Source organism: Tupaia chinensis, unplaced genomic scaffold (assembly GCF_000334495.1).
Source record: "Tupaia chinensis unplaced genomic scaffold, TupChi_1.0 Scaffold000600_1, whole genome shotgun sequence".
Lineage (NCBI taxonomy): Eukaryota > Metazoa > Chordata > Mammalia > Scandentia > Tupaiidae > Tupaia > Tupaia belangeri.
In genome coordinates, this window is record NW_006160117.1 from 7,136,690 (window position 1) to 7,151,491 (window position 14,802).

At 36.5% G+C, this 14,802-nt stretch overlaps 1 protein-coding gene across 1 annotated transcript in view; it reads right to left on the reverse strand.

The window, feature by feature from the left end:
* Positions 1-6,016: 6,016 nt before the first annotated feature.
* Positions 6,017-14,802, reverse strand: part of DMD (dystrophin) — a 1,496,890-nt gene continuing 1,488,104 nt past the window's right edge. Inside the window, exon 48 of the mRNA XM_027775723.1 lies at positions 6,017-7,511. Coding sequence (XP_027631524.1) covers positions 7,414-7,511 — 98 coding nt within the window. The 3' untranslated portion in view covers positions 6,017-7,413. The remainder of the gene's footprint in view (positions 7,512-14,802) is intronic.

Consider the following 14,802-nt stretch of genomic DNA (forward strand, 5'->3'; position numbering starts at 1 on the left):
AACTGTGTTTGAGCAAAATGCCGGAATGGGCCATAGGGTGTTCATTACTGTGTGTCTTCGGGTGGGACGTCCTGTCGTATGTCCAAAGAGCCAGGCTTAGATGTGACATTTGGCCAAGCAAGGTATCAAAACACAAGGGAGGAAGGTTTTTAATGTTTTTAATGAAGGCATTTTATATTCTTGTTTTAGGTTTTGCCTTGTCTATATTGCTATCAAATAGGTGAGACTTGAAAGGGAATCTGTCCTCCTATGAAATCTTCCAGAGAAAGATGAATCCATTTTTCCAGTAGTTAGCCAGGGCAGCTATTTTATTGATGTGTTACTTGTATATCACCCCAGATTCTTCAATCTATGATTTAAACTCTGTTTCTTTGGTTCTCTCCTCAGAGCTGGAGAACAGCTGGACATCACCTTCAATGTGAGATGTTAAATCACCTCCCTAGTTTTATTTTTTTCCTTCTGGATGAAATTCCAATTCTCTTTTTCTTTTAGGATCTTATTTCTTTAGCAGTCATGTCTCTGACTGTCTGCTGGAATGTCCCTGGGCTATTTCTTTCATCCTAGAGCTCTGAACACCACCCATAAAAAGAACATGACTAATGTCCAAGAAGGAAAACATAATATATGAAATCTCTAAATATCACTCTTCTTGTGTACTTTATCTTCTCTCTAGTTCATTCATTCACTCTGAATATATTTTTAAATGCAATTTCAGGTTTATATATAATTATTGTACATCTTTGTAGGGCATAATATCTTTTTAAAAATATGTATATAGTGTATAATAAGGTCATAAACATATTTACCATACATTATATTATGCACATTCAAAATTCATTCTACTGGGTTTTGGGGGTATATTATTAAATTGTCAGTGATGTTCTCTACTGTAGTATAATTTATTCCCCTTTGCATTTACTCTGTTTTTTTTTTTTAACTGATTTCCTCCTGATTATCCCCAACATCCCTCTTCTTGTTTATAGTATCTACTATTACTCTCTCTACTCCTATGCCAAGTCTTTTAGCTTCCAGTGATGAGTGAGGACACTCAATATTTGTTACAGACAAGGACATACAGTATTTGTTTTTTATAACCTGACTTATTTCACTCAGCATTATATCTTCTATGTTCACCCACTTTGTCTGAAATGATAGGAATCCATTGCTTTTTATGAGTACCATGTCACGTGTGTATGTGCCCACATTGGGATTGCAGCATGGCCATTCTGTCTGGGTGAGGTTACTTTTCACTTTCCCTCTCACTGTCTCTCTCTCTCCAGTGAGTGCATGCACCATAGGCAAAAACCTCTAAAAAAAGTCTCTAAGGTCTGGAGCCTGCCAGTTAGGGAGACTATGAAAGCAATACAACCAGTATTCTGGCAATAAAGAGAATCAGTAATTCACTACTGCTTACTAGGAGGCATTTGAAAAGGTGTTGAGGCATGTGCATATGTGCTCCAAATCCCAAGAAGAGAATGGAAGAAAAGGGATTGCAGTGTGACCATCCCCCTGGGGGTGATTTCTTACTTTCTGTCTTTCAGTCTCTCTGGTGAGTGCATGAGCCCTGTAGGAAAAAAAAAAAAAGTACCTAAAAAAAAATAATAAAAACACACTGGGTGCATGTCTGTGTGTGTGTGTATGTGTGTATGTGTATCTAAACTCCTGAAAGGATAATGGAGTAGAGATTGTGGTTAGCATTACCAAAAATGTGATAGACCATCATTACCTGCTTCCTAGCATGATGTGCTGGGACACCATTGCTTATGTAGTGTTCCAGCCAAAAGTGTATATCCAGCCAAACCCAAACCCAAATTGGAACATATACTAAAAAGTAAATGGCTTGTATTCTTTCTTTCTTTCTTTCTTTCTTTCCTTTCTTTCTTTCTTTCTTTCTTTCTTTCTTTCTTTCTTTCTTTCTTTCTTTTTCTTTCTTTTTCTCTCTTTTTTTTTAGAGGTTTTTGCTATAGGGCGCATGCGCTCACCAGAAAGACAGAGACAGAGAGACAGAAAGCGATAAATCACCCCCCCCCCAGGGGGGATGGCCACGCTGCAATCCCTTCTCCTCATTCTCCTCTCGGGATCTTGGGCATGCACGCACACGCGCCTGGGCATGAGTTTAAGCCACCAGGTCTGGGACTCAAACTGCAGTTAACTACATGGGAGTCCAGTGACATAGCCATTATGCCAACTGTTGGTCCCAATGGCTTGTGTTCTTAAAAAGGTCAAGATCTTTGCAGACAAAGAAAGGTAGAGAAACTTTACAGACCAAAAGATATTAAACAGCTATGACAAGTAAATGTCATGAACTCAAGTTAGGAAACCACATAATATTAAAAGACATTTATTTAGCACAGTTCTGAACATTTGCATATGGACTGTCAAGTAGAAGAGCCTTGCGTACATGTTTTGATAATTGGACTATGGTTATGCACTGTAAAGGGACTGGATGTCTGCAACTTACTCTCAAAATAACTAAGGAAAAGTCTAATTTGATCATCTATCAAGGGGATAATAAATGAGGCAAAATGTAAACAACTGGTTAATCTAGGTAGTTTGTGGGGATACCCTCTGCTATATTTTTAGGTTTGAATGATTTCAAAATAAAACATTACTGAAGAGCTAAAATTTACCCTGAATATATATAAAATATGCACACACATATGTATGTATAAAGTTGAAGCCTCAAGTTACTGTACATAGTCTTTTCTGTACAAAAAAAGTTTCTCTCAGATTTCATACACTCATAGAATATTGTTTATTTTGGAACGTCTGGTGCATTGCTGCTCTCATGTCAAAATGAAGTCCATGAGATTGCAGTGCACTGAGGACCAAGGGGCATTGAAGAATGTGTTCACAGTTCCTACTCCAGTGGCTTTGCTACTGCAAGAGAAAATTGGATCCATGTCCTTCCTACACTTAATTTGAAGGCAAAGTCTTTGCAAGTGTGCCAATGCCTGCCTTTGTATTCATCCCACCATTAGAGCATTACAAATTCAGGGAAATCCCATAGCAGCTCCACAGAGCACATCCGTTAGTCTTGGTGCTTTCCCCCAAACACACATTTTGCTTGCTGGTGCACAATCTGTGCCAGCTTGATCCATTTTAATTTTTAACTGAATTAATTCTGTCCCCGTCAGCATGTGCCAAGTATGCAATGGAAAGCCAAATGCCCTCCTTAGTGTCTCCACATGCAGTTGTCCTAAACACAGTAAAGTGTTGAAGATTCCTCAATTACCTAGTTTAGTGCCATCAGAACAGCCATTTTTAATGTTTCAATGACAGCTTTTGTGATGGTGGGAGAGATAAATGATTTAACTAAATAGTATAAAAATTATTTGTGGCATATGTGGACTCCAAGGTCAGTCTTTCAGTGGAGTAGTCACTTACATTAACATCATTACCATTTCAAAAGCTTAGCAAGTCATATCAGAGATGCCTCATCCACTAATACAATTTTTTAAAAAACTAATTATTATTCAATTTGAGAGAGGCAGAGAGAAAGGAAGGGAGAGTGAGAAAGCAAGCTACAAGCTGCCAGGTCTGGGACTTGAACCGTGGTCAGCCATGTGGGACTCTAGTGCTTTAACCACCACTAATACCATTCTTAATGAGCTTGATCATCTCCTATTATTTTCAGAATCACTAGGATACGACACACCTAGTGGACTTTAACACTTCTTTAGCTCACCAGCATCTGAACCCTGTTGGGGAAACCTTTGGTGCAAGCCCTAGTGGGAGCCAAAGATAGCCTCCCTAGAGGAGTTAACATTGCTATTCATTTTCTCAGTCATCTTTGCAACTAGGGCAAGAAGCAAAGCCCCACAGGGGTGAGAGGATTCTTTCTCTGGTGGTGTTCATGACAGACTTGCTTGACGCATTGTTTTAGGTGTCTTTCCAATGGCTTATGCATTTCCTAGGTCTGGTGTCATTAATAGAAGTGAGGTGAAATTCTCTTGAGAAGTAATGTGTAAATTGCAAACTGGTTTAATTCACATACTTGTTATTACTAAGACAACCTCAAAGAACACACACTGTATTGACTACTGCTGTATAAAATTTCTCGCAAGTCCAAGATGCTTACCCCCTTTCATCCATCAGTCTCACTTCTAGGAATGTGTCCTGCAAATATATTTGTGCACAAGTGAAATAATGACATAGGAGATGTACAATATTGTCTGTTATAGCAAAACCTGAAAACTGTCTTTATATCCTATCAAAAATAATGCTTAAAGAAAACATCCTCCAAATACACTAGAATATTAGAAGACTATAAGAATGAGAAAGCATTTTATATATTGAAATAGAAAGATATCTTGAGTCCATTTTTTTTAAGGTTTTTGCCATAGGGTGCATACAAGAGAAGAGAGAAAGAGATATAGGGTAGAAAGAGACACAGACAAAAAGGGAAAGTGATAAATCATCCCCTGGGAGTGGGGGTGACTGTGCCATAATCCCTTCTCCTCTCCTCTCCTCCTGTCTTGATATTTTGGACACACACGTGCATGTGGCCAGTGTGATTTTTCCAGCGGCTGGGTCCAGGACTCAAACTGTGGTCAGCCATGTGAGAGTCCAGTGCCTTAACCATCACGCCACCTGCTGGCCCCCTGGGTCTATTTTTAAGTTTTAAAAAGCAAGGCACATACCCAAGTGCAGAGTTCTATCTTCTGTGAAATAAAAGGAAAAAGTAGGAACATATATGTGTAATTGCTTATATAGTAAAGAAGATACTTTAGAAGAATACACAATTAATTAGTGATATTTACTCATAAGGCAGTGAGGATGATGTAGGAAACGGAGTGGCCAGGAGTCCTTTTGCTCTTTGTCTTACTATAGTTTCATTTTTCAAACATATAAATGTGTTACTTACCTAATAATTAACTAAATTAAAATTAAAAGTCCAGTCAATATATTTTTGTAACATAACTGCGTGCTTTATTGAGATACACAGTAAAGCAGTAATATAATACAATAGTAAGGCATATATTTGGTGAAGTCTGATATGTTGTGAAAATGCAGTAAAACTGAAGTTTAAAAAAATAATTAGTAAATGTTACAGTGTTGGTGTTAAAACACAATATATTATGATACTCAAGTAAGAACCCAGTACCTGAAAACAATGACATAACATGCCATGTGATGTTTATGCTTCAGTTACATTGATTATGATTTACAGTTTAATACTCAGTGGTTATAAAGAACACGAAATAATGTCCAAATTATGCTTAAAATGCAGCAATAAAGCTCTCAGTTTTATTCAAATATTTTGACAGACTCACTCCAGAACTAATGTCTAAAAGGTAAAACAGAAACAAAAATATTAAAACAAAATTATGCACTCTATTTACCTCTGATTTTAGAATGAAACCTAAACTTTTTAGTAGGATGTAAAGGAACCCTTTGTTTTAAATCTTGGTTAAAAAAAATCCTTGGGTAAAGAAAGAAATCTAGCATCACATAAGAAAACAAATGCAAGACTAAACCAAATCTTTATGACATTTGTTACTTTAGAGCTTTGGGTTTTCTTTTGAAAATTATAAAGGATAAAGAAAATGGAGAAAAATGTTCACACAAGAGACAAGTGGTGAAGCTGTGAATCAGGTGTACATAACTGTCAGGAACACCCCAAAACCAAAGTGAGGTAGAAAGAGCATGAGAAGCCGTGTTTGATGTTAATTATCATTAATAGAATAATGCATGAAACCCACTCTCTAAAAGTTAATTACACTTGATGCCAGAGGTAACAGATTTGCGAAATAATAGGTCACATGGTGATTTCTGTTGAATGAATGATAAAAAAAAATAAAAGAGTAATAAAAGGATATGAAAGAGTAAAGCTTTTCCCTACCAGTCCTTAGCTTTTCCTCTTGAATTTTTCTCCTTTAAAATAAAACAATCTTTTTAAAAATATATTTAACCTGCTAAATTCACCAAAAAAGGGTTTGGGGTAGCTTTTGCTTTTGGAACATTTAAATTACTTTGCCTTCTCACAAGTCTGTGTGGAGTTACTTGCTGAGAAATGCATAGGACAGAAACACAGTTCATGGGCTTCTGGGTAGATATTTACCACTATCATGATGCAATTGGGGCTTTACACATTTTCCCGAGGGTTTTTTAAAATTAAGTCTTGTGACAATTAAAAACTCATTGCAACGGGGGGGGGGAGCTAAATAATATAAAGCCTATCTATATCTGTTTGACTGTGAGAAGAGGGCAGAATCATTTAGTTGTAATTATAGAAACCTCTATGTGTGGTTATAAACATTTGTCCATTTCTTCAAGAAGTGGCTTGCTCCCTAGCAGGGATTGGCTGGTAATCCATAGCCTTCCAGTCGTACCATTGTCCTCCTCCTCCCTGGGAGTTAAAAATGCCTTGGGATGCTCTGCCTTCCACTGATTAAGATTTAAATCTAAATCGTGGCATTGCCAGTGGCAGGAGGCGGAAGCTGACTATATCAGCCAATGGATTACTCTGATATAGTAAGTCCTGTGTATTCATTCACATGTTCCTTTAAAAAAATTCAATATTCTAGTTGTCTGTGGAAAGCTTAAAATGAGAAACATCTGGAGCCCCAGACAATGTTTTAGTGTGGTAGTTTCCTCCTGGCTTCAGGCTCCAGGGAAAATTCATTCTAGACCAAGCAGGTAAGCCTGGATAACTAGAAGCAATTTCTTTCCATTAGAAGTAGCAGGAACATTTGAAGAAGAAATTTAAAAGGTCTATAGAAACTCATGTCTATTTATCTATATACCTATAGTATTTATGTATAGACATATAGATGTATAAAATGCAAACACACAGCCAGCCCCACTCAGCTAACAATTCCCAAAAGAACAAGTGAAATAGTCATTTGGTGGTGTTAGAGGAAGTCCTATTTTTTTCATATGCAAGAAGAAAACAAAAGCCATGAACTTCATATGGATATCACGTTGAAAGGATGCAAAACAATGCGCTGCCTCAAAGTTTGTGTGTGTGTTTGTATGTGTGTGTGTGTCTGTGTGTGTGTGTGTGTGTGTGTGTGTGTTTGTTTGTGTGTATATGTGTTTGTTTTTAGGGGTTTTTATAAACAACTTTTTTTTTTATAAAGCACACTTTAGTTTACAATCTTCCTTTATAACTGTTATAAATTTTTAAACAACCCAAAATGTGTTTCATATAAAGAAATGGCAAGTTATTTAGCTATCAAGATTTTACATGTAGTTTTCTTATAACTTTTTTGTACAATTGCATAGACGTGTAAAACCTGCCATTGTTAACAAAACAATAACAGACTTAGAAACTACTGAAATCTACAGTATAGTACCACTACCCTTCACAAAAATATAGATTTTATTTCTTGTAAACTCTTACTGTCTAATCCTCTTTGTTGTATGAATATTATAAAAACCATGCGGGAATCAGGAGTTGTAAAACATTTATTCTGCCCCTTCTTCATCTGTCATGACTGAAACTAAGGACTCCATCGCTCTGCCCAAATCATCTGCCATGTGGAAAAGGCTTCCTACATTGTGTCCTGGAAAACAAAGAGAAAGAAAGACTTCACAAAGGCGTACACGTCATCACCCTGGTTCTTCACCATTTGGGAAATCATTCCCTATTTCTGAGTGAAGACAACATAGACGCTGCACCAAGGGTGAACACAATAGCATCTGATTTTCATCAGTTTCCAGGAAGAAGCAAAGCCTTGTTAATGAAGCCATTACACACTGTTAGTATCAGCTTAATACTGGATAAGGCTTCTGGTGTCATTTAAATGGAAAAACGTCAAACACTGTACTCATCTTCCCAATATCATATCAAAAGGATTCCATGGGTAAGCCAAAGAGTCCTACTATAACAGCAGTGTTTCATGATGGGACACACCTTTTCCAACCTGCTGAGAGAGATGACTTACTATCTAATCATACTATTTTTTTTACTGTCAAACTGCCAGTGCTATCTCCAATATCACCACCACCACCACCACCACCACTACCGTCATCATCGCTCCCACCCTCACCACCAACTGAAATCTTCATTTCAATAGTATTGTTGGCTCACTTCTCAGGCTCTGGAAGAAGTGACTATTTTCTCCCTGTTTTTACTTGGGTTGAAAAATAATCTCTTGAATTGACCTCTTTGTACACTAATATTAAAATTAGGAAGCTTAAAAATAAAAATCACTTTTCCTTCCAAACTATTCATGAATCTTCAGAATAAAAATCACTTTTCCTTCCAAACTATTCTAGAGCCTAATTATAGTATGACCCCCATGTATTGCTCAGATTTGGGTATCCTGTGAATCTGTATTTGATCTCCTCCTAAATGAAGGTTAACTATCAGAATAGCCTTTTACTAATAATGTGGCATGACCTAGCATTAATTCCCCAGCATGAGTAGCACAAAGTCTCTGGGTACTTTATAGCAAAATTCAGATCCAAAGTAAGATAGTCTGAGACATACTTTATAGCTTGCCGCCTTTTCATGTATGTCCTTTATTTTTATATGGCTAATTTTAATTATTGGACATTGTCAAATCATTCCACTATCAAGTACTGTCTTTGGAATTGAAATGCTTTACTACGCTATTACTACTTTGCCATGTATCAACTTTACAGATTCTCATAATAATTGTTAAAAATCCCAATAAAAATTAAAGATAGACTAAGTCAAGTATTCTGTTCTAATATTTATTTTGAGAGACATATATTTTTTAAAAAATATGAGAGGATCTAAAGAAGATTCATGGGCTGGTACTTAAATAGTGATGGCACCAGATCAATTTAAGACTTATTAAAAGTTTAATGTCATTCAGACATTTTTATTAAGCTGACCAAGTTTGTAAATCTCAATGAGCTTTATCAGTGCAAAGAGTTTCAGTGAGAACTAATTACCTTTTAAAAAAATCATTCTGGATTTTGGTTGAGACTGCAATTAAAATCCCTTCTAACAGAGCATATGCACTATTCATAAAGTGAACCAATAGTTAGGCAGCCCTCAGTGAAGGGCTCAAATCATCTTTGACTTTTCTATGCCATAAAAACCACAGGAAGACACAGTGGGCCCTTTGCTCCTCCTCAGAGCTCACTGTACAAGGATGTAACCAATGCTACTGTCTGGAGAGTTTCTCCTGGATCTATTTTTGACTGCCCGGCAACCCTGGGAAATCTGCCCAGTTATTCACACATAAGTGAAAACGGATGGACTACCTGCAAGTTTCTAATTACTAGCGATCTTAACAGCTACTAACAAAGCCAGTACACACAAAACCCAAGACTATTACAATCTACTTCCTGACTATAATTCAAACTATTTCTCATGGCCCACATCTGCCTATACAACAGCCCACCAGGTTACAAGAAAATGTACCACAAAACATAAACAAACACAAGAATTCATCTTTTCTTGTCAGTTTACTAATAATCCAAGGTGCCTCTTTAGACTATGTGCTAGGAAATGTGGACCTGTAGTTCAAAAGATAATAAAACACATAAATGCATTTACAGATTATATAGCTAAGTGCTACTTCCATTTCTTGAAATGGTGTTTAGTTACTACCCAGAAGGAAAATTCCTGAGTCTCTCAAGGAGCATAAGGTTTAGGAGTACCTTCTATTTAAAAACTTGGCAGAGACAACAGAGGTTCATTATTCTTAATATACCATACTGTCACATCATGTCATGTGACCTTTGACCTGTTTAGAGTGTTAAATTTTGCAAATAACCTCGTGGGCATCCCTACACTATAAAAAATGAAGACCTTTTGGAGTCGCTTCACTGTATCTATATTACACCTTTGGTTATTTCATTTCTAAATAACTGTTTCATCAGAATAATGACTTCATTTCTCTTTCATAGAGGTTTTTCATTAGATCCAGAAAAAAAAAGTCTATCTATTTGCCAAAATACTGCTCCAAAGATCCATACCTCAATCCACTAGAGGGGTAAAACTGTACTGTAATAAAGATATATAAAACAGATTTGTGGTCTGGTTCTATTACATGGTCGGGAAAGTCATGACATATTTTTCTAGGTTTTTCTATGCAAAAATGTAACGTGACTTTCCCAATAACCCAATATTATCCAAGTGAGCATTAGTGAGGTCATTACTTTTACCTGGCAGATTTTTCTACAGTCAAAATTACAATCTCATACTATGAACATGAGAGGCACTGAAAAGCAGCCAGGATTCAGGTGTTTGCCATCAGCATCAGGCACAAGTTGACACAAAAATATGTCTATAGAAAGTATTAATTTAAGCCATTCTTAAGCAAGGATTATTGAACACAAAGGCACCATGCGTTGAACATTAGGGCAGCTGGATGTTTTTTCAAGTTGGCGCTAAGTGCAACACATTTAGTCTTACACGCCACCACTGCCCGAGGGAGTTGTTTTCTGCAGTGATTGGAATTGAGACTTTCTGGCAATGATCCAAGACCTCAATAGCAATCTGGCTCTCTATTTTTTAAAAACACAATTCCTGAATAAATGGTTAGCATTCAACTGGTCAAAGCAAAGCCAGAATAATGTTTTGTGAAATTTGCTTATCTTCTCTATAATTTCATTTTTGAAAGAAATATCTGATCTACTGTACACTTCATGTGTTTTCATAGCATTAAAAGAGTCATCATTTTGTTTCTCTTGACTACTGGAAACTTCTCTCGACTACAGTATACCTCAAGTAGTAAAGTCTCGAAATGGCTATATGACTTCTATTATATGTGCCTTTTAAAAAAATTGTAGATGAGATAAATATGTTTAGGGTGGTCAAAATTATGGTGGCTTTTTTTTTTCATGAAAAGTTAAAATACATTTTAAGGGGCACTTACCATAAGAATGACACCCTCCACCCACCCACCCCCCCAAAAAAGAAAAAAAAAGAACCCAAGAAATTTCCCATGTGAAGTACATGAGCCAGACAAACTTTCAGGAACATTCGATGTTTACCAATACAGGTTTCCTCCATTTTTCCTCCCAGGTTACAACTCTCTCCTTGGGACCCCACTGCCCAAAGCCTAGGAAGGGAGCACTAGTGTAGACACATCAAGAACCATTAAATTAATTAGATTTCTATGGTATAGCATTCAAAGAATTTCCAGTATAATTTCTTATGTTTAAAGGAATCAGTGGCCGCCACTCTAGTCCATCTTGTTGGACTAGATCCATACTCTTCTGATGTAAGAAAGATTGTACACCCACCCACTCTGTCTCCCAGAATAGTACATGCTACTGCCATTCCATGGAAGAGCTTTCCTTCTCTTCTCCTTCACATTAAACTTGCTTAATTGTTTTAAGTCTGTCACTCAACATTCTATCATCCAGTAATCACTTTATCAGGTAATCCAACCATACTCCTGGTAGAACAGGAGTAAAAAGCAGTTTTCACTTAAGATTTCAAGCCAGATTTGGTGATAATGTTGTACTCTATCCCCTTTTAATCCATGAATAGGTAATAAAAACCCTCAAGACTTCAACATTCAATTTTTTTAACCTAATTGGTTATTGTTTTATCTGGCTCCAAATGCCAACTTTAAAAAAGAGCATCTTCTAAAGGGCAAGTTTAGATGACATAAACCTTTCAAATGTCATTTTCTAAAGCAACAGTACAGCATAAGGGTTAAGAGTGTGACTTTGGAGCCAGACTGCCTGGATTAAAATCCTGACTCCATCTCCTTAGACACATTGCTCATCCTCTCATTGCCTCAGTTCCCTTACCTGCAAAATAGGATTAATAAGAATACCTACCTCATAGGTTTGTCATGAAGATTACATGATGAAAAAGATGGAAAGTGCTTAGAACAGTGCTTGCACACACTACGTGCTCAAAAAATGTTAGCTAAAAAAAAAAAAGAAAGAGTTGAGGAACCAAGGAAAAAAGAAAACAAAAACCAAAATGAATTCATCTCAGAAGAATAAAAACCAAAGGCACTGGCAGAAAATGTTAAGGCCCTGGAAGTGGAAGGAAGCTTTGTGACTCATCAATTATATTCAGGGCTAAGTTTATTTTGAAGATTTTGTTTCTATCACAAATGGTAACAGATGATGAACCGCAGGATTTCGACTTAGGGACTACAAAGGATTGCCATTGTAAAGAGATTCCTGTCCCCCAACCCCTGCTCCTATCGTCACGGTGATGACAACGGCAATGAACATTTGAGGAATGTTCCTTATGAGCTGCAAATGGAGAGGTGACTACCATCCCTACATGAGGACACAATGTGTAATACACACATGCTCGTGCACGCACATAATTCTTACACAAACATCAAACATAGAAAGCAGGATGAGACAGACAGAAGCCATGGCTGTGAGCCTGAATCTCACTAACCTCTCTCATTGGCTTTCCAGGGGTATTTCTTCCTTTAATAATAGAGAGAGGAAGAGGCAGAGATATCAGAAAGGAAAAAAAAACATGCATAAATATACAATTTCATATCAATTTGCTTCTTTTACCAAATGTTGAGATGACAATTCCTATATCCCCTTCTGGAAAAACAAAAACAAAAACAAAAAAAAACCCAAAAGACACATCTAGTCAAATAACCTTTACATAGACTTAAGATCAGTGTAAACAGATAACATGATCCAGGAGACGTCATTTATAGAATCCATAGAGTTCATGCATTAAACTGGATGAAAACTGGCACAAAATAAAAATCTGACAAATAGAGCATTGTTTTCAAGGGTGATGACAAAATTTCAAGTTTAATGTTCAAAAATCTTAGAATCTCATCAGTCTCGACCTTATAACCAGTATATTGAAACATGAATTAAGCAGTTGATTTTGTGTGGCAAAAGTCTATACTCTGAATGCAAGGCAGAATCCTGCATATAGCCTGGACTCTGTCCTCTTGGCAGATTTTGTTCTATGTGGTAGAAGCTAAGCATGCCTACGATGAATTGGGGCATTGGAGAAAACAAAGACAGACAAGAAGAGGCAAACCACACAGTCAGATCTAAGAATGAGCTTTTTATTTCTTCCTCATAATGCAAACAGGAGCATTGAGAGTCAATGGCTAAAGATTCATTGGTTTTATTTTATAGAGTCCTACATCTGTATGAATTTATTTATGAAAAGTAGTGTCTAATAAAAAAAGTACTCTTCAATAATATCTGTAATTGGACAGAAAATTAGGGATCTCTGAGCATACATAACATGTCTTAGGCATGCAATTTCCTTTTATTTCTGGGGTCCTCAAATTGAAACACTGTTTTTTTCCAAGTGGTTTAACTTTAGCAATGGGGCTTTTTAAGAAACAATCGTATTTAGAATTCTAGTATTTAGAGCAAATAAAAACAGCTATGACAGATTCTGTGTAGCATCTCCCTTCCTCTGACTCCCCATGCTCAGTGGCTCCAGGAAGACTAAAATTCCCTGAAACAATCAGAGAATCACTAGTCTAGAATGGAAAAGTATGGAGCTATGATTCCAAATGAAATCTTTCAAAATTGAAAATTCAAGCTTAGGGTTCAACACTTGTAGTATACAAGCTTATAGGTTTAAAGATTGTCTAAATATGACTCTTCCTTTCTTCTTTCCCTTCTACCCTCTCTTTCTTCTTTTTATCCCTCTCTCCTTCTCTCCTTTTTTCTTTCTTCTGAATTTTCCTGATTCAGAGACTTCTCAAAAGTATAACTGCAGCTTGACCATGTAAGGGTCAGGTATTCATGATGCTCCTTAAGCCAGGGAAAAAAGTGAGAAAAATGAGAACTGGCTCTTTAGCTGTGGATGTTGCCAGTGGTAGACCCATTCCAGATGACAGAAAAAGGGAAAGAACATAATTTCATTCCTTATGGTCCAAAGCGATTCCAGTATGAATTAGCCCCTCCTCTTGATTGCATTATATTTTTTCCTTTTTACCTTTATATTTTGTAATTACACTGTCTGGTGGCAGAATTAATTCTCTTCTATAAGACTATAGCTCCTTGAGGGCTAGGGCCCACATGTTGCTCATTCACCTCTCTATCCCTAATACTTGTACTGTACTTAGACACTATTCGTATTTGACAAATGCTGGCTGGACTTAATTGGTAGATCATGATCGAAAGTCTTTCTGTGTTATAAGTAAGTTGGCCTTGACTACTACCCTTCAGCATGGATGCCAAGGGCTAATAACTCTTTCTGGCTTTTAAATTTGGTTCTTTTTTTTTTTCTTTAAATTAGGAGTCTCTTCGTTTTATTTTTTACTTATCTTTACATTTCCTTTAAAAAACATTTTTATGTACATTTAATCACTGTACATCTTTACAGTGTACAACATGGTTTTACCCAGCATGAATATAGTATATATTAGTCAAGTTAAAGATGATATACATTATTATCAACATTTAACTTTTCACTTTTGTATCTATTAAATGCTTGCTTTTTGTTTTTTCTTATCCCCTCCAACTTCCTATTACCCACCCCTCTCCAGTATTTACAGTTGGGATCCCTGCTATTATATCTTCCAATCTTTCAATTTCTGCTACAGAGCATAGACATTCAGAATATATTAAATGGAGACATACAATGCCTGCCTTTCATAGTCTGGCATACTTTGCTTAGCATTAAACTTTGGGAAAGACAGTATGGTTAGAAAGCTGTATGATTTAGTTTCAGAAAGTTAATATGATTCCTAGAATTATGAAGTTTATTTATCTTTATTAACTCTATACCAAGCAATATGCAGAGGTCAGTATCAACTTGATCACTGCTGGATATGCAGCAGTGAATGATTTGTATTTTGTTTAAAGTATTACTTAAGAAATCATATGTGATGTTATTAATACATGGATCTCTCAGAGCCATGTTAACCCTAATATTTCAAAATCCTACCTCATAACTTG